Source organism: Misgurnus anguillicaudatus, chromosome 19 (genome assembly GCF_027580225.2).
Source record: "Misgurnus anguillicaudatus chromosome 19, ASM2758022v2, whole genome shotgun sequence".
Classification (NCBI taxonomy): domain Eukaryota; kingdom Metazoa; phylum Chordata; class Actinopteri; order Cypriniformes; family Cobitidae; genus Misgurnus; species Misgurnus anguillicaudatus.
Window position 1 is genome coordinate 20371519 of NC_073355.2, and position 25609 is coordinate 20397127.

The following is a 25609-nucleotide window of genomic DNA, read 5'->3' on the forward strand; positions in this document are numbered from 1 at the left end:
TCATTGATACAATTTATTTTACCATTGCAGCTACACGTCCTTTCTCATTCGCTGCGATTCAGATGGCAATAAACATCACACTCTTCAATGTGACTTTCCTACAAAACCATTACACAGAAATAAGGTACAGAGCAATATGTTACAATAGAACAGATGATAAATTATACTATACAGTTATAATGCCAACAAGTTGAGCACGTATCCATAAAAAGCAGCCTGCTCCCAGTAATATGAGACAGTTCAGTAATACACAGACACAATAACATGGAAAATAAAACGTGTTATGCGTGTTCACGTAGTTAGTCCTCCACGATAAATGCATAATGAGTACATGGTAACAGAAGAACGCGTGACACATTAAAAACGGTAACAGCGAAACGAGACGAAATGAGCTAGATATTGTATGGACTCAAAAGTATGCATAATTGTGTACAGTGATGTTCACTAGCAGGGAGTCTTATATTGCAGGATCGTTGCCTGCTTAAACCATCACATCCACCGAAAGCGCACATCTCACCCGCCTTCCAAAATGCCTGAGAGTATGCCTGCAGGATATTGACCACCAACACACCCAGGCTCTGTCTGCTACATATGCAGCACTACCACAATATTTCCAGCAGAGGTCACTAGCTCATAAGAAGAGTTAAGAGTACTCGAACAGTAATCTAGTTTGATTAAAAAACACCAGGGATAGTTAAAATACTTGGGTAAGAAATGAAGAGATAAAGGTGTAGTCAAAGTTATAAAACAACCACAGCTCTGCAGTTAACAGCAGCCATTGTCACTTTGGTAAGCTACTATTGGTGAGATGTTGACATCTTGTGCTTGACTGGCTGAACTAAAATCGAAATGGATGCATATGCACGACACACCAAAGCTTGAAAGTCCTCTCTTTATATGGATTGCCAAACGTGACACCAGACAATTTATAGATGAATTAGATCAAGCCATTATCCGAAACAAATGATAAAATAGTCATTGAATAAAGGACTATGAAATTTCATTGACAGGTTTGAATGAAACCTGGCCCTCTACACATCCTCAAAACATTTTAAATACCTAGTTAACCAATCACTCATCGTTTATGCAACCATTCACACCTACCATTTTTTTTTAATCGCAACCTCTCTTAGCATTTACTTTTAACACTATAAGCAAGTTGGCTTTGTCATACAACAACGGTGAGCTCTCATATATGCTTGGGTTTATCCCCAGATACATTAACATGACATCAGAAGCAGCGATTAGTGATACATTTGTCGATTATAACAGTAAGATGCGTTAGGACCTGAAGAGATATAATATATATATATATAACATAAATGTAATCCTCCCGTTTCCCTTTGCCGCTCCTATTTTCCACACACATAAATTAAAAGTTAGTGAAATAATCACATTTCAGATTGTTTGATACTCACTGTGATTCTGAAAAGAAAAGGCAAGCGGATGAATTTTAATCATTAGTACAGATTAGCCGTCAGATAATGAAGGTGCAAACAACAGTGAGTCGTACTGAATCGAAATAACCCATTCACCCCATAAACAACTTCTTGGGATTGTAAAGCAGTAAAAAACAGGCTTCGGTATAAAAGTAGAGCCATATTATGATATGCAAACCAACTTCCCACCGTGCTTTAAAAATAAAAAACAGAAAAAAGATCAACTCTCCACTTCATTATGAAGTTCATCTTTCAACGCATTAGGTCCGAAACCTTTCACACATGCATTTCGGATATACCCCTCCTTAGTCCTTAGCATTGTTTGTGCCATGGGTTGCTTGCACAGAAATGTTGCGTTTTCACAACGTGTCTCACGCTAAAGGCTAACGGTGGGCCAACAGTCAAAACAAGTTAAATCAGAGCATGTGCAAAATCCCTGCTTAGAACATCAAAATCATTTCAATGTAAACGGATAGAGAGTCTCCAAACTGTGTCTACTTAAGCGTACTGTAAATACACATAGTGTATATGCACTGCGTAGAACATACAGGCTGTGCTGATTAAAAGGGTTAGCTGGATCTATTACTAGAAATTAGAAAAATTAAGACACCGGTACTCCTAGTTTCAAGCCTTTGATAAGAAACGCAAGCGAGTTAAAAACGATCGGAACCCCTTTGAACGCGAGGTTGTCTTCGGCAGGAAATCTCACCTGTACACCGTATCACTTACGATTTGAAGAAAATTTAGAAAAGAATACCAAATCACTGTATGGTACCTATCTGAGACAGGAAAGGGAATCGCCTGCCGCTGTATAAACTGTAAACGTCACTGCTACTCCAAAAAGTCTCAAAATAGCACACCGGTCTGGGAAAGACATTAGACTACGTCGTCTATACCATAGGAACAGGGATGAGAAAAGGATTTTTGTGTGGGTCTGGGGGGGGGAGGCAGGCAGCCTACATTGTTCCTCACAATAAGAATGGGTTGGTTGGGCCACCGGCTTGCGTTGCCGCGTTTGTGGGCTGCAACACCTCACTAATGAGCGGCTGGGGCATGGACATGGGAATACCCATGCCTGGCATCATTTGGCCCATAGGTGCAAGAGGAGCCATACCACCCACGGGTACCACTGGGACAGGGCCAGCTGGAACCAGAGAAGAGAGTGGCATGGGATCGTTGCTTATGAAGCTCTGACCGCTAATGCCCATCATGGGGCTGACTCTCATCTGGTTGAGGGTGGGTGGCTGCGGCTGGTTCACCTGGAAGGGATTAACCTGAGCTGCGGCCGCAGGTGCAGGAGCTGCTCCTAAAAAAAAAAAAGGAATATACAGGTGAGCGCACCGCATGTCAATTTAGATGCATAGTATTGGTGTTGAGAGATACCTGCTACGAGGAAGGGGTTGATGATGGGAGCTGGCTGTAGGGGTTTGCTGACAAGAGAATCCAGGTTAACGAGGGCTGCGTTGGGACCGAGGAAGGACTCGGGAGTTTTTCTGGTTGGCCCGCTGGGTACGTCAAACAGGTCGGAACCCACAGCGAAGCTGCTCTGTGATGGCAGGGAAGAGCTCCCTCGGACTTCTCCTGTGAAACAGGATGACATCACATCATCTTTAGGCGATATCCAGAATCATTTGTTTAAATGTAGATGTGTCAACTAGACTTATCGTTTAAAGGGGACATTACACAAAACTTTTTTTAAAGCAACACTATGTAGTTTTTCAACCTTTAAATAATGTCTCTAAAATTATTTTTGTGATAGAACAACTCTTAAAGGTGCAGTGTGTAAATATTAGCGACATCTAGTGGTGAGGTTGCAAATTGCAACCAACGGCTTAGTCCACTGCTCACCCCTTGCTTTTGAAACACATAGAGAAGCTATGGTAGCTGCCACCAGACAAACATGTCATTGTCTGAGACAACTTAGTAAAAAAAAATTGTCCGTTAAGGGCTTCTGTAGAAAAATGCCGGCACAAAATGGCGACTTCCATGTAAGGAAGTATGTAGATAAAAAATTCTCGTTCTAAGGTAATAAAAACATAACGGTTCATTATGAAAGGTCTTTATACACTCCTGATAATATAGTTTTGTATATTATTTTGCATTTCTGTCAAGAGAACCTTCTAAAAATTACACACTGCACCTTTAACTGGATGAATTCTACTGCTGCTGCAACCTGAGCAGCCTCCTAGCTGCTACAAGCACACTCTGAAAGTCGCGTGGTCGGGTAGAGCACACAGAAGTCAATCTTACATGGAAAATACATAGTGTTGCTTTAAGATGTAAAATAAATCTTTGGTGTCCCCAGAGTACATATGTGAAATTTTAGCTCAAAATACCATATAGATAATTTATTATAACGTGTTTTTGGGTGTGTCCTTTAAAATGCAAATGAGGTGACCTCGCTACTAAATAGCAGTGCTGTTGTTGGAAAGTGCAGATTAAGGGGCAGTATTATCCCCTTCTGACATCACAAGGGGAGTCAAATGTCAATGACCTATTTTTTCACATGCTTGCAGAGAATGGTTTACCAAAACCAAGGAACTGGGTTAATCTTTTTCACATTTTCTAGGTTGATAAAAGCACTGGGGACCCAATTATAGCACTTAAACATGAAAAAAGTCAGATTTTCATGATATGTCCCCTTTAAGTACTTAATATATGTACCTGTCATTGCTGAGGAGCGAAGACTATCAAAATCAGAGAGGTCCTCCTTGGAAGTACCATTTGGTGTGGAGAAAAGATCAAAACTGCCTGTTGAGTAAAAGGAGAGAGCGTGTGAGATATCTGCATCACTTTGAATCACGTATTTATGTCTGGGATAGGGAGGTTGGGATTGGAAAAAAGGAAAGCCTTTATTTTTTTAATCAAAAAAGCCCAAGCTGTCTTTCTCCCAAGTGATGATAAAAACATTAACTAGAGTCAAATTTCTGAGCTTACCTGAGACAGGAACTTTGGGGCGGGTGGCAGGCATTGCGCCCCAGGGATCAGCAGCTGCAGGAGCCGGGGTCGACCCCCAGGGGTCACTGCTCTTCATAGCTGGAAGTGAGGAAGAGGCACTGGGAAGACCCCAAGGATCCACAGGGGCAGTTGGCTTTGGGCCAGCACCATAATATTTATACATGGATTTTTAATAATATGGTTTACTTGCGCTATGTTTTGAAGAAAACTATTAGGAGTTCAAACGTTGATATGAAGCATGAGGTTAATTATTTTAATCTTTTGAGTTTACCAAATCATTGTGACAGGTAATTCAAGTTTATGAAGGCTAAAAGCTGTAAAGTGACCCAATTAAAAAAAATTAACTGCATTTTAGTTGACAGTTGTTGCTATTTTCGGTCGAAAGGAAACACAGAGACAGAGCGCAAAGCGTCATAACCTAAAAACCACGCCCACCAGGTGGAAAACAATCCATCCGTCTCCATTGACTTTGCATTGCTAGAGGCTCCCTCCTTCTCATTCCTGGCCCATAACAAAAAACAGAACAATACCCAAAAGCTGCTGTGTCACAGAGTGTACAGCCAACAAGCCAAAAAAAAAAAAAGAAAAAATTTTTTATAATCTTTCGACCCCAAAAAATGTGCGTTTAAAGACACAAAAGTGGAAACAGGCAACTTTTCATAGTACTACTATTAGTAAAACAGCGCCCACTAGAGGGCAACGTAGTCGGCACTTTTTTCTCCTTAAAGGCTGGGTTTTATGGCTCGACAGCTTATAAATACTTATTTCTGGATTTTTTAGCTTGTTAGCTGTACACCATGTCACACAGCAGCTTTTGGCCATTGTTCAGTTTTTGTTATAGGCCGGAAATGACAGGGAGGCAGCCTCTCGCAATACAAAGTCAATGGATTGTTTCCCCCCTGGTGGGCGTGGTTTTCAAATTAGCATAACTGCACTCTGTCTCTATCCTGCCCCAGTGCTTCTCTCTATATTTTTACTGTTTAACCCTGAGATTATTTTAAGCTTCAAAATATTGGAAAGAGAGAGATTGACAGCGCTGGGTTGTAAGAGGTGTTCATTCTAGCGGTGCAGATCTGAATACCGAGTCTCTTTGTTTTGGCCACACTGGAATGCACAACTACCAGCCCAGCTACATTACTGAGCGGCCACAAAAAAGCTACATCCCAGTGTCATGTCATCATGAGACAGAGCCTGTGGGGGAAGGAGGCTCTCTGTAAACCTGTGGTCTTCATGTTCAAGTTTTGTTTAAAATGTAAACACATTGGAGGTGTGACAGTATTATGTAATCCCTTTGGTGCTCAAAGAAAAGCACATTTAGTGACCGAACAAGCAGATGGTTAATGACTTTTGATGTAAATGTGATTCAGGAATCTATTATGCAACTGAATCAGATGAGATAAAAGTGCTCGTTGCTTTTTTAAGAACATGCTAATGAGATTAACAGCAGGAGGTTGCAGCAAACTGTTTTCAGTGTGCTATTATTCGTCCATGGACAAATGTGATCTCAGGTGCTGTGTCTGAAATCGTATACTGTGAGAGTAGGTACTGAATTAGATTAAGTACCTACTCATTAACCGTTAAAACAGTAGGTACTACCGTATATAGTATAAATATGGATGGATAAGTATGAATGAATTCAGAAGTACTACATCCGATTTACAATCCAATTCTGACTAGTTTGGGTAAAAACTTGTTTTCTATACCAAGAAAGTGACGAGATGAAAACCACTATTTTCTGTTACAAACTTTCACATAGCATTTTTGGGTTATAATAACAAAAAAAAATTGATTTTCAAGATTTATTATAAAAACTGATTATTTTTTAGCAAAATGCAATAAATCTATTGAATCAATATATAAATGTGCATTCATCTTTGCCATGTTATATTCATTTATTTGAAAAGTGGTATACACTGATTAAAAAAATAAACATTAATGGTATCAATCAAAATACTTACTACACTGTCATTGCTGTTGTCATCCTTGGGATGTCGTCGCTGAACTTTTTTGACAGCGATCAGCTGTAAAATGTTTTGGTCCTGCTTGATTTTTGTTGATTTTGCGAAAAATAAATGTAAAGTTTCTCATAAGATCCGCTGGGGTCAATGTGTTAGCATGACAGAAGCTTGATGCGCCTGAGTGGCTTATGTTTCTTCCCCGCCACAGAAAACCACCACAGGTTTATCAATGCCATGAAAGGTATTATTTTGTTTTGTTTGTTTGTTAATCACGAAGTACAAAGTCGATGAGGAAATCTAGGATTCTGTGTGAATTCAACACGCCGCCATTGTTGTTTACAACGTGTGGAATGGTGCGCTGTGATTTGTTGAGAAGATTTATTGCATTCTGCAGAGGAGGAGATGTGTCGTTTATCACGTTTTGGGAAAAAAGATGACAGAATGACCCGGCGGATATCAGATTTTGCATAAAAAGAATTTACTTTTTAATACTGACCTGATACAATACAGATTTTGGCAGTAACTATTTTTTTTTAAATGGCTTTTATCACGTTTTGGAACCAAACTCTTCATATGTATTTGCATTTGAATAGAGTGTTACCACTTTCAGGAATTTTTCAATAAAACAATGACCCTCAACCTTCTTCGTTGAATAAACCTAGAAATCATGGGATAGCAAAGTGTTCATTTGATGGATCTTGCCAGAAGTAAAAGATCATCCGAGTACTTTTCGCCTTATGTCCGAATTCATAGTATTCGAAAACAGATTACACACCTCATCTGCTTTTAACCTACTATATAATATGGAAACCGGCGGTTTTGAACACAGACAGTGTGTTTGCTCACGATGTTAGCATGCATGTGTGGGCTTACCATAAGGCTGCCAGGGGTCAGAGGCAGGGCCTGCTGCTGCAGCAGCAGCTCCTGCTCCCCACGGGTCCGCCTTCTGATCGGCAGGGCCTTCGAGAACCGTGTCCATCAGATCCATCAGAGAAGACTGTGGAGGCTGCACAGACAACATCAGAGATCAGAGCCCAAAGCAACGTACCATCATCCAAAATAATCACACCGCTATAATAAACAAACACTTGGTAGCCGAATACTCACATAATGAGTCAAGTCCGCAAGACAAGAAAAGGAAAAAGAAGTTAATTAATGAGATTTTTATAAGACTCTGAATATCCTTTATGAAGCTTGGCACTATGCTTTAGTTTGTTCTTATGGAAAAGCAGTAGCATGAAGATTGTGTAAAACATCTCCTGTGTCATATGGGTTTGAAACACTATAAACTTAACGTAATAAGTCAGGGACGTGTTTTTGTGTCCGGCAAAAAAAAGTTTAGGCACCATCACGGAGTTTGAACCTACATCTTTCTTCTTCTTGGACCCTTTAGTTCCACTGTTGTCCTTGCGGCTTTCTTCCAGAGCCATTTGGAGGCGTAGGTCATCCCCACGACGCATCCTTTCCTCCTGAACACATACGAAAATACACCAGTTAAGAAAACCTTATCATCACAGCGTGAACCTGCTGACCTAAATCCAGACCACCAGCAGATCATCATGATTTTAATGCACTGTTGCCAACATGATTCAGCTGAATCATGGCCTATCAGTACTCTTATTATTCTTTTATTATTGTTTCTTATAAGTCTTTGTTTTTAGTATTATATATACAGCACTCACTATACAGTCAGTCTTGTGGCTGCTGTAAATGTGCTACAAATAAAGTAGACTTAAACATTCAGCTACTGAAGCATGCAGAAATCCACAAGCATACACGAAACGCAAAAGTCAAACTGTTTGCAAACCAAGAGACACACCCGAAATTCTTTTTGCTTATCAGGTCTTTTAAAGGGCAGAGCAGACAGGAAGTTGGTTATGTAAAACATGTCAGTGAGGGACAAATGAAGATTGCTGTCACCTAGTCCCTATGTTTAGGTGGCAGTAAATAAGTTTTATTTATAACATTTAAAGCAGCAATTACTAGCAAAAGCTCTTAATATATAATCACTGTAGGGTTTGACTGCCACAGAGTTACACCTCATGTAGCTCAACAGCACGCAAAGGTCATAGGTTTGATTCCCATGAACACACATATTGATAAAATGCACTGTAATTCACTTTAAATATAATATTTTTTTTAAATACAGATGAGCAATAGTCTTATAACAATGCAAAAAATAAAATATAAATCTGAAAGTTAAACCTTAAAAGGAAATATTGTACAGAATGAATAATGAAAGAGGAAGCAGAAGAAACACGGAAAGAATGAAGTTTACTCAACAAAACAGCATCAACTAAGCCTCATTATAATCACTGATTGTAACGCTATGGCTCTCTTCAATGATAGCAAAACTAGGACATCAGACAGTCACATGTAATTATGCCAGTTCAAAAATGACCCCTTGTGTACCTTATGACCTATCAGGGAATGGACACACAGATGAGATAAACCTGCGTTTAATATAATATATGTGGAAAAGAAATAGATAAACAATACAAGAACAATTTTACCACTTTTGTGAGTAATAATTATATTGTAACACTGGTTAGTGAATGTGACAGACACATGGGAGGTGTTGTGAGGTATGATCGTGTCTGATAAGGTTACATTCAAATGTGTCAGTTCCTAAATCAGCTATTCAAAGTAGTTCTACCATCAAAGTGCACTTTTAAACTTGGAAAAACACTCTCATGTTGGCCCTATTACATTTTACAAAAATATACCAAAACATTTTCGCCATGTCATATTCTTTCACTTTTAATGCATAAACGAATAGATTCTCATTTGGTGTATACATCCTGACCACTAGAGCATTCTTCTTATCTTTGAACTTAAACAGGAAGTACTAGCATAGGGGCATGCCACAAACTTTGCTAAGGTTTGCAATTGGTTTCCATCCAAAACACAAAGCAAATCTTCGGTCTTCAAAATTCGAGCAAATGATGATGGTATTGGTAACCACAGTAAATAAAACAAGGCACGCTTAGAAAATGGAAACAGGACTGCATTAAGTTACGATTTTATAAATTTACTAGCAGTGCATCTTATTGCTGAACTGAATGTTGTGCACAGAAAAAGAAATACAGAATTTTATATGCAGGCACTAGCAGCAAGGGCATTGCGACGTCATTGAGTATAGACCGTTTCAGCAGTAACAACATAAACAAGCAGCTGTCGCGGTCTGCATGAACTTCCGTAAACTCCGCTAAGAATAAATAACAACAAAGTACTTTAAACGTAGTTTATTTATATAACAAGCACAAAAACAACACATAGATTACCTAGGAAACCAAAACATTGTTTATTTTCGACGAGGCATTTGTTCAAGAGATCAGTTTAGCAACTAGTCAGACCATTAAAAAAAACGAAACCGGAAGTAAGGTTCGGATCCAGACGTGTATCACGTGCGTCCGATGAAACCGTCTATATGGTAAAGACAACTTCAGCGGAAACAGCTAGACGATCAGAAACGTGGGTTTAATGTTCGCTACGTCAGAATTTATTTGGCATTTCCATCTTCCATTATTCGCATTTACTCTTTTTCGCACAAGTCAAAATATACATAAAGTGGGCATAACATTTTTGCGAATTAAGGAATTTTGTTTTTGATGCGATCCTTAAAAGGTCACGTCATTTCTATCCTATTTTTTTAAACCCTAGTTAGTGTGTAATGTTGCTATAATAGCATAAATAATACCTGTAAAATGATAACGCTCAAATTTCTATTTTCACTGCCAGGCGATACATTTTCTTTAACAGAATTCCCCTTTCAAAGCCTACAGCGAACGGACGGTTTGGACTACAGCCCTCTACTTCCTGCTTTAATGACGTCAGTAGTAGAGTTTTTTGACTTCGCCCACAAGAATGCGTCAGTCGCCAGCTAACGGCATGCTAAGCTGCTATCGAATCACAGCACACTAAACAAACTACACAATACGTTTTTCTGAAGGAGGGACTTCATAGAACAAGGAAGACATCAGCCCTGTTTTAGGACAGTGAAAACAGCGCTATACAGATAAGTAAATCGTGTGAAGAAGAAGAATAAACATGCGTTACATTGCACACTGTAAACACAATCAAAGCTTCAAAAACACAGAAAGATCGGGACCTTAAAAAATGTGCATATAATCAGTGTGATGGAAGGAAACATGGCTAATGACAGCTTTCCTAAAATTATATTCTATTATATTCCCAAAGTAGGAAACATCCCAATATATCGCCTCGCTTTAAAGTATTACAACACCGCAATGTGTTGTGAGACCTATTGTACTGTGAGATTCTTGCCAATACAAAGCCCTAAAAGCCAACAATACTTATTAAGTGATGGTAGATGTGGTTTGCACTAAATATAAAACTAAATTGTAAGTATTAACAAAGCTGTCCACATAGAAGTGACAGTCTAGTGTTAAATGTTTAAAATTGAAGACAGCTTTACGGGTTGACACATTATTAACATTCCAGTGTATACGTAATACCGCCCAGTACAGCTCATTACCAGAGTCAACAGTGGGCCAACAGAAATGTAGGAAGTGCCTATTTACCATCACCCACCAGCCTTGCTTTTTCGTTTGGAAATTTATCACAGATGTCAGTGTGCACACACCTCCTACATGTTATTCTTTAAACAGCAATGGCTGACAAACCCCAAGCATCATCTGACATTATACTGTATCAGCATTTATTTTTTAAGATGTGCGATTTGTTGGTTTAAAATCACAAGGCAGTTTTGTGGGCTCCCACATCAACACCCAACAACCATTTTGGTCTGCTTAACTTTAAATAGGAAAGAACAAACAAGCAAATGTAAACGCAAAAGAGAGCGAGAGAGCAAAAAAAAAGAGATTTAGTTGCCTTGCACATAATTGTTTAATTTAGAAATTTACATGCAAGTGTGATAAAAGTTGCATTCAAATCTTACCGTTCCTAAATCAGCTATTCAAAGTAGTTCATCTAAGTGCAAACACCTGAACCTTGCTTATGGTGCTTATGATGACGATGGCACGTGACAGTTTATGACGACGAATATAACCTCAAACAATACACTACCTACTCCCACTCCTTGAAATGCCACAAATATTTTTGTTTTGATATATTAGATATACATTAAATCTATTGTTATATATTAGTTTTGATGCAATAAACGACAATTTTATTCTGCATTCACTGTGGGCAGAGATTAGGTAATTTGATCCATTAAAGTAAGATACAATACAATTTTACAATACAGTGTTCCCACAAAGAAGACAACAGCTATGTCTATTGAATAATAGCTGTTCAGTCTGTAGTCCTAAACCCCCACCCAAAATTTGCATTTTAAAATCATGGATTCCCTTAGGAATTTCCTGTGGGTTTTAGATTGTCTGTTTTAATTTAGGAGTGAAATAAAGTCGGTGGTTGACATTATATAAAGAGACTTTGACATTTCGCTCTTAAGGCGCTTTTCCATTGCATAGTACCCCATGGTTTAGGTCGGGTCAGCTCACCTCACTTTGTCTTGGTTAGCATTTCCATCGAGTTCAGTAACACTTCGAAGTGGGAGGGATTATAGGCGTGTCGTTATATTTGCGCTGCCTACTGCTGTGACATCATACTTGTATGGGAATGTACAACGACACCTTCACATTTATTTATTTCTCAATCCGACACAAAATTAAAATTGACCACCACAGATAGATGTTTGCACATCGCGTTTATCACTACCTCTCTCTCACATGACAGTTTCTGTATAAACACCCTTGGCATCAGTTGACGCGCTCCACCGAGCCTCATTTAAGTTGCATTTAATCATATATGCGGACGTGTGCATCGCGAATATGCCGCCACAAACTGCAAGTCTGGAAAAAAACTGTTATGGTGTTCCTGATTCTCAACCTGTGTATGTTTTTCATTGCTAAAAAGGAGTTTGGGAACTTATAGCAGAGTACAGATGACAACATGTTTGTTCAAGACAGCGCAAGCTAGCACTAAAGGTAAAGCTAATCTTTTACATTATAGCGATGACGCTAGTAGTGACGATTCTCTCAGACCAATCAGTGATCTACGATGTTTTCGAGTCCTGTTTGGTATCAGCTTGGGTCGCTTGGAACCCCAACCGAGGTGGTACGAAAAAAGTATTGGGTACTTCGTACTGCACCCAGTGGAAAAACTCACAAAAGTAAGCTGACCCGACCCAAACTAAACCAAACCGTGGTGTACTATGCAATGGAAAAGCGCCATTTGGCTTGGTTAGCTTTTCCATCGAGTTTAGTAACACTTCGGAGTGGGAGGGATTCTAGGCATGTCGCAAGGTTATTATAGTTTTGCTTTTTTAAATTAGTTTTTATTTTAGTATCGTGTCCAATTTTGCTTTAAATTTAAGTTTAGTTTTAGTTAGTTTAATGAATGATTTTGTTAGTTTTAGTTTAGTTTTTATTTTGCAAACACATTTCTATTTAGTTTTTATTTTATTTAGTTTCAGTTATAGTTTTAGTAATTATAGTTTAGCAGCTAACAGCAGCTAGACTGTTTGACATATTTATCAGTTAACTGAGGTTGCTGTCAGCCTCAGCTAACCTCACATGCATAAAGCTCCATCTACAAGTAAAGACTCCTTAAAAGTGTGTAAACATTGCAACGTCTCCGGGTGGGCGGGGATTAGTTGGAGGCAAAAAGAGGCGTGGACGTAGTGCTGACAAGCGTAAGCTAGGAACTTATAGCAGAGCACAGATGACAACATGTTTGCTCGAGACAGCGCAAGCTGGCACTAAGGTAAAGCTAATCTTTTACATTATAGCGATGACGCTGGTAGTGACGATCATCTTGGACCAATCAGTGATCTACAGTGTTTTCGAGGCACGTTTTGGTATCAGCTCGGGTCGCTTGGAACCCTGACCGAGGTGGTACGAAAAAATGTATCGGGTACTACGTACTGCACCCAATTGAAAAGCTCCCAAAAGTAAGCTGACCCAAACCAAACCGTGGGGTATTATGACATAAATTACATTAAACAGCTTACAAATTCGACATCCTGAATCGGCCCAAAAAAGGCGACGGCCACTAACTTGAGCCGACAGTGCACAACGAATAAACTCTCCTGATGATTCGTGTGTACCCAACTTCATGACAAATCAGTTCTATAAGCATAGACAGTATAGGTGACATTTCGTAAAATAATATACCATACCTGCTCAGCAGCTTCTCGACTCATAGCAAGAGCCAGCTGCAACTGTAGCTCCTCCTCACCGCTGGTTTGAGGCCTGGCTTGCTCCAACTCTGAATTTGCGTTGGGGGACGTGGCTGAAACACAGACGCATGACATTATCATCAAGTACTGCAACCACACCCATACGGGTTATCTTAAGGCTGGGCTCTTCCCTTGTGAATCAATGATCATACATCAACTACAGACGAGGAACAATAAGCTGAACAAGTTTTATGCGTTACTAGGTTAATACTCATAATCTCATAGTAGCCAGAGAACTATGCTAAACGTTCAAGGAATGCTATTGTTCTTATCAGTCGATATGCCGAATGAGAAGTGCTAAAAACTTTCATTGGTGAAGAGCTTAAGAAAGTCAGTTTTGGGGAGAGCTGTTTCTTTTAAAGAAATCGAAAAATAAAGATTCAACTGGATGGACTGGGACTGTGTGGGACACATACAGCAGAATGATGCATGCTGGGTAAGTCACAACAGGCCACTAGCACTGTTATTATAGGCTTGTGGCTAAATCAGTGGATGATAGCGTTTCTTCTTACACTGATTGGATTAGGATGAACCATGCGTTTAGTAAACAGAAGCACCAGCACATGGGAGTAATCACAGGGCACTGAAAGCCAAGCACCTTGCAAGAAGCAGTTCAAACAAGGTCAGAAGCAATACAGTTGCGCATATATGCGATGCATCTGCCAACAGAAGTAGACTGGGTTAGCGTTCTGATGTTTTAAGCCTACTTTATTAGACAGTCTTTCTGTAAGCGGCGCCATCAATCAATAGATTGCCCGGCTGTGATCTATGAGATCTTTGACAGCCATTAGGCCTCTTCTTGATGCATTGCTTCCATAATGATCAGAAAGATGCGACTCAAAACCCCCGGTGCCTTGAGAAATCCAAGAGTTTCCCGTATTCAAACCCAGAGGGACCGGACTACAAAATACAACCAAAGGGCTTGATTCTGTGGGAACAGATGTGGAGGCGGGGAAGAGCCGTGAGGTGGTGTTTCTTGAGACCACTGATGACATCACAAGTGCCAGCAGTCCACGCCACCCTTAAAAGTGGAAATGTGACTCATTTGTGAACTGAATATACTGAGATATATGCTGACACAAAGGCTGCAAATAATTATTAACATATAAAAACAATTTACCTTCTATTGTAATTATTGTACTTTCTATTGAAGTAAAAAGCATGAAATAAGCACAGATTTTTCTTGCACTGAGTAAATAAGCACTAAATAAAAACTAAAGTTATTATTTAAAAATGACATAGGGAAGTACTTTAGCTGCATTAGGTTGGCTGGATAAAGACATCCAGAATCTATTTAAAACACAGGTCAAGCTCTTTGCTTGGCTAAAGGACATGGCAAATTGAACCGATAGCCAAGGCGGTCTAATCTATAGCCACAAATGATAAAGGGACTAAAGAAAAACATCAGGCAGTCACTTTGCAGCTGTACTTCCTCATAGTTAAATGCACCTGTTAACGTCTTACAATGTTTACTGACAAAGACATTTTTATCTGCATGATAGTAAGAACATATTCGTTTAGAGCTCAAACTAACAAAATAATGTTTTGGACATGGAGCAAACACACACACAGAGGAAACAATGCAAATTTTGACTATCTGCAATGTTTTCTCATTTAGAAACTAGAGAGGTTTTTCTAGACATTTCCATCAGCAGATCAGTCGCTTTTCTAGTCATCACACTAACCTACTTGTTGTTGACATCATCTGGGTTCTTGATTAATGCCATTGGGCCTGACATTTAAATTCAACATCAAAATTACATTTTTAGGTGATAATGCATTTCTATAAAAAAAATTATATAATCTGACAATGGATTTTAAAATATACTTAAAACATCAACTGATTTTAACTTTCACTAACAAATTTACTGGTACAGCAGTATGACGAATAGGGATGCACCGATACCAATACTGGTATCGGCCTCGTTACCACATTTTCTAAAGTACTCGTTAAAAGTCCCCCGATACCGGGGATCGATACCACGGTCTGAGAAATTTCTATGTTTGAGCACCGTGTAAGGGGTTAATTCCTTGTGTTGTCCAAAGAGGCAGAGTTTACAACAAACTGAAAAAAAAATACTTGAGTTGCACCGTCACTGTTTACATTTTTTTATAATTATTTATTCTGTAATATGTTGCATACAACATGCTTTTCATTTTAAATAAATGTTCTTAATTCCAAACTAGTCCCTTGTTTTTTGTGTTAAATTATATGACTAAAGCTGTTACCTGTAAATTTAAATCATGTTTTAAATCATGAGTACTCGGTATCTGTATCGGCAAGTACTGAAATGCAAGTACTCGTATTCCAAAAAAGTGGTATCGGTGCATCCCTAATGACAAATTATATTTAAAAGCACTACTCCTGTCCTGAAAATTACTGGAATGCAGTTTAGCACTTAGAGGATGTTTACACCTGGTATTAAGATGCATTTTGTTCGATCGGATCACAAGTGGATGGTGCAAAATACAGATGTAAAGTACAGGGTGTGAAACATTTTGAGCGCATCCACTTTTGACCACATTTAGAGGTAGTCGAAAAACTATTTGACTAGATTGCCACGTGCAAGTGGTCGAATGTGTTCGAGCAGCAACATAAGACCGCCTACTCTCCGCCTTTTGATCTAATGTGACTTACCAAGCACTAGGGATGCTCTGATCGATCAGCATCGGTCAGTCATTGCATTAAATTACTCAATCGGTACTCGCTAAATTTGCTATTCTCTTGAACCAATCTTTTTGTTTACTTTTGTCATTATGGGGCTCCTAAATGCACCTGCAGTTGGAGATCATTTTCAGTCAGTGCAAGCATTTTTACAACCTATTGCTCATGTGCGACCTGCTAATTTGGATTTCTCTCTCTGCCTTTACAGAGACATGTGTACTTTCTATGTAGACGGGCCCCGGTCCTACTCCAGGTACTTTGATTTCCTCCCACAGTCCGTAGAGATACATTTTAGGTGAATCAGAGATGTCAAATTGCCCTTTACTCAACATATTATGTATAGATCAACTTGTTTATAGTTTAACAGGTTCTCACCATAAAAAATATAGCCATTGATGCTGGAATGGCATTAAGAATAAAGAAATAAATTTTATCATACAACTGCCACTTTACATGGACAATGAAATACTAACATCACTCCTATGACAGATTAGAAATCCTAAACCACAGGAAATCATAATCTACTTGCACAAAAATATATAGTTACGATTCATAAAACAGCTGCTTTCATTTTAGTAAATTTGACAAGCCAACAAAACGACTACACTAAACGTCCCTAACTTTATTTTTAGTTAGACGAAGTGCGAATAACGTTTAACTGAGAGCCCATTTACACATTCTGGAAAAACAATTCCAGGAAACTTTCAGAGGAATGCGAAACACTTTCCTGTTACCATATCTGCTTTTCTTCTAATTGTCTGTTATTCCATTGTGTAATTAAGCCTTTACACACATTTTAAGCACAACTTGTAACTATAAAATATTTCTCCACATACACATTTCTGCATATTCTTTGCACACACCTGCAAAATAGTGCAAATGCTAAGGCAGAAATAATTATGACATTAAGTAACCCCCTCATTATTATCCTCATTTTGAACCCGAACATTATGTGGGTCTTCCCTCGAATAGTCAAATACTTTTATAATGTATAAAATAAAGAGAACATATGCAGCTTCCTCACTGAAGCAGGGCCGAGCAAAAGACCTCAGGGAATTCAGGAATTTTGTCTTCCTGTAACAAACTCAGGGGCGGGACATTGAAGGCATACAGCTGTCCGGGGCAGATATACAGCCACTCAATGCAGCAGGGATGCATAACAGAGGATGTCTCTCCCGCTGAGTAACAGCACACATGCAGTTTCCTGGTCTGCAGCTTTAAGAATTTACCCTCTGCACTCGACGCTCCAGGTGTGCAGAGTCGCTCTCTTATGCTCTCTGAATGAATTAAACCAAGTTGACTTTTACAAACACACCGACCGTAATCTAGCTGTTGCATTTATTACATGAAACGAATAGATCAGCAGGCTACCAACCTCTTATTGTTGATAGAAGGCCTAATATGGTGCTAGGGAATAATGTAACCTTTACTTTCACAGCTATCTAGATTTTTAAAAAATCCTAAAACTTGAAGCTTTTACGTGCGAAGTCATTAAATATTGGCCTAGCATGCATAATAATACAGTATTTTTTTTACAAATCCACATAAACTGGAATTATTTTGACAATGTTGCCGTCTGTATACAAAACTAAAACAGAAAAACATTTTGTTTTTTAGTACATCATTGTTATGTAAACATACCTGAAAACAAATGATCCTAAAACTACTTTGGATTCAATCAAAGAAATGTATAAAAAAATACTAAAAACTATTTCTATAAACTATAAATAATCGTTACTATAAACTACCAGTAAAATGGTAGTAGGGCTGCAATTAATCGATAAACTAATTGGGATTACAATTACACAGTTAAAACAATTTAATCAGCAAATGTTTTTAACAAATGATTCTAAGCCATTGAAACACAAAAAACTATTTTTTACACTATGCTATTGCATGCGCTGTTTCTGTGTGAGAGGAGCGCACAAGCCGCGCATCCGCTGCTCATTGAGCTTGTGAGCATTTTTTGCCACTTAATTGGCCTTAAATAGGTACACATATTAGGGGTGTAATGGTTCTCAGTAAAGAGTCAAACTGTGCCTTTATCCTCCTACGGTTTGGCACGCACTTGCACTGCATTTTATTTGACTATGCATCTGTAATATAGTTTGGTGAAAAAACAACGCATACAACCGCTAATGTATGGTTCTGAATACTCTCCGCGTGTGTTTACGTGAGGGCTCGTTATAGTTGTGCGTAGGTCCTACAGCGTAGCTGCGACGGCATAGGTTCTGCGTCGGTTTTCATTTATACTTTTGCATCGTCGTCCACGTCGATGTGCAAACACTCGCGCAGACCGCTGGTAGGCAGTATCCACGTGTGTAACCAAAGTAGCAGCATGACCGTCAATGAAGAAGCAGCTTGGCAAGTTAACCCACAAATGAAGAAGAAACAGCAACTTCTTGTGTATGTTTTGAGAAGACCAGCAATGATGGAAGTAAATAAACAGTGACTTTTGTTGCAGTTTGAGTTAAATCACTCCTCAACTTGGCTTATCTTTGTTTTCACCGTCGCAAACGGAAATACCCATGACGCAGTTTTTTACCTGACGGGAGGGGTTCTGTTGGACCAATCCCAGCGCTTGCGGTCCGGGTAGATCTGACGCGCTGTTAAAAATTTTGCGAGGTGCACGTCAGGCTACGCAGAGCTACGCACAGGCTACGGATAGCCTACGCCGTACTTACGCACGACGAAGGACACAAGCCGATAATAGAGCCACCACCAGCTTCATTTAATGCTACGTACACACCAAACATGGGGCACCGCGTTACCCGCTCTAGATTTAACTTCGTGTCATGCAAACGCGCTGCCCATATCGCGTAATTCGTAAGTTTTTGCATTGACTTTGTATGTAATCTACTCGCAAAAATCGTTGAACTCGCATCTGGTGTGAACCCACAGTAACTCTGCTGCAGCAGCGATGGTAAAAAATAAAACATGGACATAACTGTCACTGTGTAAAATTTGCACGGCGCAAGTGCCGTTTGCATCTAATATGACGAGTTACTTATTGTGCCATCATCACCAGGTGGTAGCACGCGATAAGAGGTGAGACCGAAACAGCACACATTTTATGAAAGTTCTATAGCATTAAAGATATTAATAACAAAAACCTCATTAAAAAAAGACAACTGTACCGTGATAAATATCGTTATCATGATATAAAATAAATCCTACCATCGGTCATATCGCCCACTTCTACTAGCCTGGGTTTCCCCATGCTGCCTTGCGCACAAATTTATTCATGCTGCAAGTCAAGCATGGAAACTATGGACCTATTTTGCCCCTGAAATAGGGAACCAATCACAGAACGGGGAGGGGGCAGCTAGACTATGACGACGTTTATGCAACACACCGATTGGCTATGAGCTACGTACAGACATTTGATAGACATTCGTAGCACCCAATAAATGGCTCTGGGCATTCGTAAACCACGTCTCAAATATGAGAAAATGAACAATTCTCTATGAGACTGGTCTGGTGTTAGCCAGGCTACACTCCTATTATATTATTTCGTTTTGAACTGCTGTTTTACACAAAGATATAAAACATTTCAAAACTTGAATGTAAAATCTATTAATCAGCAATAATAATTGCAATTATAATATTAAGGGCAATAATCAACAATTATGATGTGTGTCATAATCACGCAGCCCTAAATGGTAGCACCCTTCAGTAAGCCTAGTTAAATGAGCCAAGTTAGATGGCACATCTTGTAAAACAACTTACATCCATGATATGACGCAGGTGATCCCTCAGACTTGCCATACTCCTCCGAGTAGCTAGTGGACAGGTTTGGCTGGCTGGAGCCTCGGCCAAAGCTAATCTGAGTGCTGCTACCAACGCTGGTGGCGACCTGTGCCATGCGCTCTTTAGTCTTAAGGGCCTGAGAACGTTCACCCTTCAGGCGGTCATCATCCTTGAGCAGCACCACCAGCTGCTTAGACTTCTCTCTGACGTTGATGCCCTGGTCTTTGCCATCCCGATCAATATACTGGAAATCTTTGAGTGTCTGAATAGCAAAGATGTTCTCTTTACACTGCAGGGCCACTCGTTCAGAGCCCGTTTTGATCAGGTAATCCAGCAGCGTCAAGGCTTTGTATACGTGTCGCCAGTTCTTGCCGTGATCATTGAGCCTCTTCCAAATCATGCTCATTATCTCTGAAAAGGCCACCACATTGTAAGTGAGGTCTGCAATCTCTGACATCAGAGAACTGGATGGACCCCATGGGTCATTGGAAGTCGCTTCTCTGACCTTCTTTTCAGGCTCAGAATAGTTATTAACCACATTTTTCATTTGTCTCCGAATGGTAGAGCTTGGCATGTTGGTGTGTAGTGTAAAAATCCTTAAGCTGAAATTAAAAACTCAGTTCTGTTTTTCCTTAAGAAACAAAAACTGTTGTGCAATGCGTGTTCTCCTTTTGAACAGTTTCTCTGCGTTACTCCGTGCCTGCTAAAACCATTTCCACATAGTGAAGAGAGACAGCTCGATGAATTCCTCCATTACCTGAAACATAAAACCAAAATGTCAGAAAGAAAATTAAACGGTTAAAACAAAGCCAGACATTTTAGCAATGCACAATTTCAATATATTGAACATCAAAGGGCATTACTTTGATCTTTAATCAAACCTTTCTTCAACTAATAAAACACCTCAAAGTATTCACTTGGTGAATCATACATAACTTTAATGCTCCAAACCCAGACTGCACTTCCTTGTGTTAAATCCAACACTCAGATAAAGAAAAATGAATCATAGGTGTAGATGTTTATCACCCATTGAGTAAAACATAACTGTGTACACAAAAACGGGTGACTGAGTATCTGATTGGTTCCTATTACTCATCTTTACGGTAACGTAATACTCTGCCGGCATGTGGGAAGACATCTTATTTCCCAAAAGTAATTGCACCATACTGCACTTTCCATTACAGCACGGCACGTAAACTCAGCCACTGTTCTTGCTTAAAAGTGATTCAGTTGTGTCTAGTAAGGTTCAACAGTCCTTACAATGCTGCTCAGTGAATGACATGCTTAAAAACATGTAGCAAAGCATCAGAGTTCTACCAAACATACATTTCCTGTCCCGAGCATGCTGGGATGCTGCGATTGCCTACAAAATATCTCAGCCCATCCCATAAATTCATTAAAAGCCACTGAAATGTGACTCCTGCTCTCCTGCGGAGCAGCCAATAGAGCCATGCTTTCCAAGCAACCCCCACTGCCTCTCGCCCAAGTCTGCATACACATGAATGCAGCCACGGCCTAATGAAACATCTGCTGCTTTAATGACCGATTCAGGCTCAGCACATCAGAGGAAGAGAGGGGCAACTGTATCACCACCGGAACAAAGCTCCAGTGACCCTCACTGTGACGGGGGCCCAGGAAGCCAGCACACAGGCCGGGTCTGTGTAAGGATCCAGGGCAGGCAGTGGTCTCCTCCATACTAAAGAACAGGTCTGGCAAAGCCCTGCCAATTTCGAGGCGTCTCAATGATCGGTGTTGAAGCCGAGCCAGAGACGGAGCATAGCAAGTTCTGTGAGAAGCACTGGCTTCGTTCTGATATTGATTTCTCTGTCCGCAGAGAAACAGGAACTGACAAGGTTTTGATTTTTAGGCGACATAAAACCTGCCTGGGAACTGGACAGAATCAATACTTTAGGATCCTCGCATACACACAATTCTTCGAAAATGTAAATGCAACAGATTGTGAGTGTGGTTCACAATATACAGTTTTGAGAAAACACATCACTCACAATAAATGGAAATGCTGCTTAAACTTATTTTCAGAAATCACACAGTCTTTTATCAACACCAGATCACTAGTAAGTGCTTAGTTATTCTGAGAACTGTTGAGTATATCCTTGAAATGGCCTTCAACATTAGGTTAATACCATATACTTGGCTCTTTAACAGCAAATTGGATACAATAAAATACTTTTTAAGCATTTAAAGGTGCAGTGTGTGATCTTTAAAAGGATATCTTGACAGAAATGCCAAATAATATACAAAACTATATTATTAGGGGTGTATATAAAGACCTTTTTATAATGACCCGTTATTACCTTAAAATGAGACGTTTTTATCTACATACAGCGAGGGTCCCCTTACGTGAAAGTCACCATTTTGTGCCGCCATATTTCTACAGAAGCCCTTAACGGACAAACTTTTTTTGCTAAGTTGTATCCGTCAATGACATGTTTTTACGGTGGCGGCTACCGCAGCTTCTCTATGCGTTTCAAAAGCAAGGGGTGAGCAGTGGACTGAGCCGTTGGTTGCAATTCACAACGTCTCCAATAGATGCCGCTACAATTTACACACTGCACTAGGGGTGGGCGATAAATCGGTAGACATGATTAACCATTAGAGATTTTGAACTATCGTCTCTATCGAGGTTACGCGCCCATGTCACGCTCCTGTGCGCGTTGTCATGGAAACGTAACGTTTGTACACATATTAAGCACCGCAGTTTTAAAACAAATTATTTTAAGCCATTAAAACACAAACCACTAATCTATGCGTGCGCTCTTTCTGTGTGTGAGAAGCGCACGAGTCGCGCAACCGCTGATATTTTAATGATCTAAAAACAAGTCAATACTAGTTACATTTGTGCTACAGTACAGTACAAACTAATAGCAGTAAAAATAAAATTGCTTTAGCAGTAAAGCAATTACATTTATGCATTTGGCAGATACTTTAATTTAAAACGACTTATAGTGCATTACAAAGTATACATTTTTTAGCAGTACGTGCGTTCCCTGGGTTCCTAAGACACTAATTTAAGCAGGAGCACTGTGCAACTGTTAACTAATGGGCTATTTCAGGCACATGTCAACCTTATCATGAAAAGTAAAGTTTTTAAACATACTGGTACCTCATATGTCAATATTTAATGGTTTAAACTAAACATTTAAAACAGAAAACATGAGTATAGACTGATATTTTTCTGATGTCTGGTTTAGAAAAATATAAACAATACATTCGCTGAGAATCAATTTATATTTCAAGTTTTGACTGCAAATGTTACATCCATAACGCTGGAACTGCTCTAATGCTAATCTAAATAAAGGGACAAACATAACACAAACACAAGCTAACCAACAATAACAGTAAAGATGATTTAAAGTATAATTCATTACAACTAACAAACATGTAGTCCCAAATGACCTTGCAGCAGCTCAGAGCTGATGTGACCTATTCCTCCATCATCTAAAATGCAAGTCCACAGGCCACGCCAATCCATGACACACATGCAACGAATACTAATCCATCTTAAAGAAATGCATAAGAAAAGCAAGTTCTGCACCGCTATGAAGGACAATTTTCCCTGTTATGACTCAATCCTGACAAAAGAAAGCTGCATGGCATGTGTCAACATGTTTCGCATCTATACGGATTCATCGTGGAGGTACTAGAGAAGGGTGTGTGGAGATAATCCGGCAGCAAGAAAAGACTTGCATGATTAAACTATACCACTATGGTCTAAAAAAAATGTCAGATAAAAAGTCGTCATTAGGATTATATGGGAAAACATACACGTTTATTACAGAAGTCAGGTCCTCTGCAACAACAGCGCATTATAAATGAATTCATGAGCAATGCACTGCACACTGCTCCCAGGTAAACAAGCTGGTTATGCCACTTTGAATGCTAACCGGTATAAACGGTGTCCTATAAATATAAAACTAAAGATATAATGCATTCAGTGTAATGTCAATTGTGTCGTGCTTGATTCAATCAGTAAGCAAAGACATGAAAAATGCTAGACAGCTCTGTAACGTTAGTTGAGTTGTTAAATAAAGACATGAGGGAACATCTCTTTCTCAGCTGTCCTCCAGAGACCTGCTTGTCTAATTAGAGAAAGCAAAACAGTAAGATGCAGTTGCATAGATGCAAAAGCAATAGACAGTGATCTTTCATTCACGGGTGTGTCCTCCCAACAGATCGGGCAGCATTATGGATGCAGTGTCCACGCTGTATCGGTATCGACATTATTTCCAGTAAAGATTTATTCAGCGATCAGCTGAATACCAGTAACGTTACAGGCGTTTGTGGCGTGCCAACCGTAGCGTCGACAAAACAAACTGGTCAAACCACAAATCCAAAAGTTCAACAAAGGATGTGTGATTACACAATAATCTCACCGAGGCACATAAAGCAAAACTTATCCAGAAACAGAATCAATAAAACTGAATGTGACGTATAAATACCGTGCACATGCAATAAACCAATCAAAGTATAATCATAAAAGCGACAATAGACGGGATGCATTTACAAATCATACACTACGTTATCAAGACATTCACGACTGAAATAGTTTCCCTTTTGTGTGTGTTTTACACTATACGACAATATTACTGTAACAGCAATAAAATAGACTTGTTACAAACCAGGCCGGTTAGATTAATTAAAATATCAAGCAGCTAAGTTTATAGCACGCTAGCAATAGTACGTTAAAAATGTCTCGTCACAAACCAACATGTAAATCATTTCATAAGTGTAACGTTAAAAGTGTATGTTAAAACGTAGTGCTACATCAGAGACTTTAGGAGCTAACCAAACGTTTCCTACAACTTGCTAACTAACTTAGCAGGCTACACAAACCGCGATGAAAGTTTAGTCAACTATGAACTTTAAAAAATATATTTTGTGCAACTAGTACAACGTCGTTTACAATGTTGTACAAGTTGCGTATCGGAAAGTGTGTTTTTAATGTTTTATTTGAAGATACGCGAATGATTTAAGAGGCACAAAGTGAGTTTGACTGTTAGCCGCTCAGGCTAGCCAAATGTTGCTATGCTCCGACTAACTTGATAGTTTAACCAAATGTTGCTTCAATTTTACACAGACCTCCAACAAAATTCAACTTTACCAAATCCACTTACTTAAAAAATTAAGTTTACGCAATAAATTCGCAATTATGTTCAACTTTAAGCCGAAATATGCGTGGTCCTCGGTGGAGATATCGCCACACTGAGATAAGCGACTAGAAAACAAAAACAGTAACTTACCAAACCTCCCGTGGTGATGATAACCGGCATAAGTACAAACTTAACGTTTAAGAGAGCTACAAAGTTTATTTTGTAAGAAACAACCGAGATTGGTGATATGTTGGTGTGTGCGTTAGTGTTAGTGCGCTGGGCTTGTGTGTGACACCCACACCGTTCAACATGGCGATCTGACTGCACATTCATTCTCCTCAGGAGGGGCGAGACAAGCCAAAGGGTGTGACCAAAGTCACTATGCTTCATTCTTAAAACTGATTTTTTTCCCGACATATGACCGATGCGAACCTCTAAACGGACATCAAAGTCAACAGAGACGCTCGCAAAACAATATGCAGTTACAATGAGTGTGTTTTTTC

General features: G+C 39.4%; 1 protein-coding gene across 2 annotated transcripts; it reads right to left on the bottom strand.

The window, feature by feature from the left end:
- Positions 1-25544, bottom strand: epn2 (epsin 2). 2 transcript variants are annotated; one of them, XM_073857082.1, is made up of 9 exons: positions 25257-25544; positions 19975-20752; positions 13521-13633; positions 7723-7824; positions 7227-7352; positions 4377-4542; positions 4104-4190; positions 2823-3020; positions 1-2745 (listed from the first exon to the last, which is right to left on the bottom strand). In XM_073857082.1, exons 2-9 carry the CDS (start codon positions 20567-20569, stop codon positions 2408-2410), a joined length of 1725 nt encoding a protein of 574 aa, XP_073713183.1. In that variant the 5' UTR covers positions 20570-20752; positions 25257-25544; the 3' UTR covers positions 1-2407. The 2 variants fall into 2 exon arrangements, with proteins under 2 accessions (XP_073713183.1, XP_073713182.1); XM_073857081.1 differs by having other exon boundaries at positions 7227-7361; positions 25257-25539.
- Between the last annotated feature and the right edge of the window lie 65 nt (positions 25545-25609).

What these genes read in the sequence shown, in the direction of transcription:
- epn2 (XM_073857081.1), bottom strand. Translation starts at nt 20,569, where the DNA reads ATGCCAAGCTCTACCATTCGGAGACAAATGAAAAATGTGGTTAATAAC. An exon ending in ACCCCTGGCAGCCTTATGGT is followed by an intron (nt 4,543 to 7,226) that starts AAGCCCACACAT and finishes AAATATTATGGT; the next exon opens with GCTGGCCCAAAGCCAACTGC. An exon ending in TCGCTCCTCAGCAATGACAG is followed by an intron (nt 3,021 to 4,103) that starts GTACATATATTA and finishes CCTGTTTCACAG; the next exon opens with GAGAAGTCCGAGGGAGCTCT.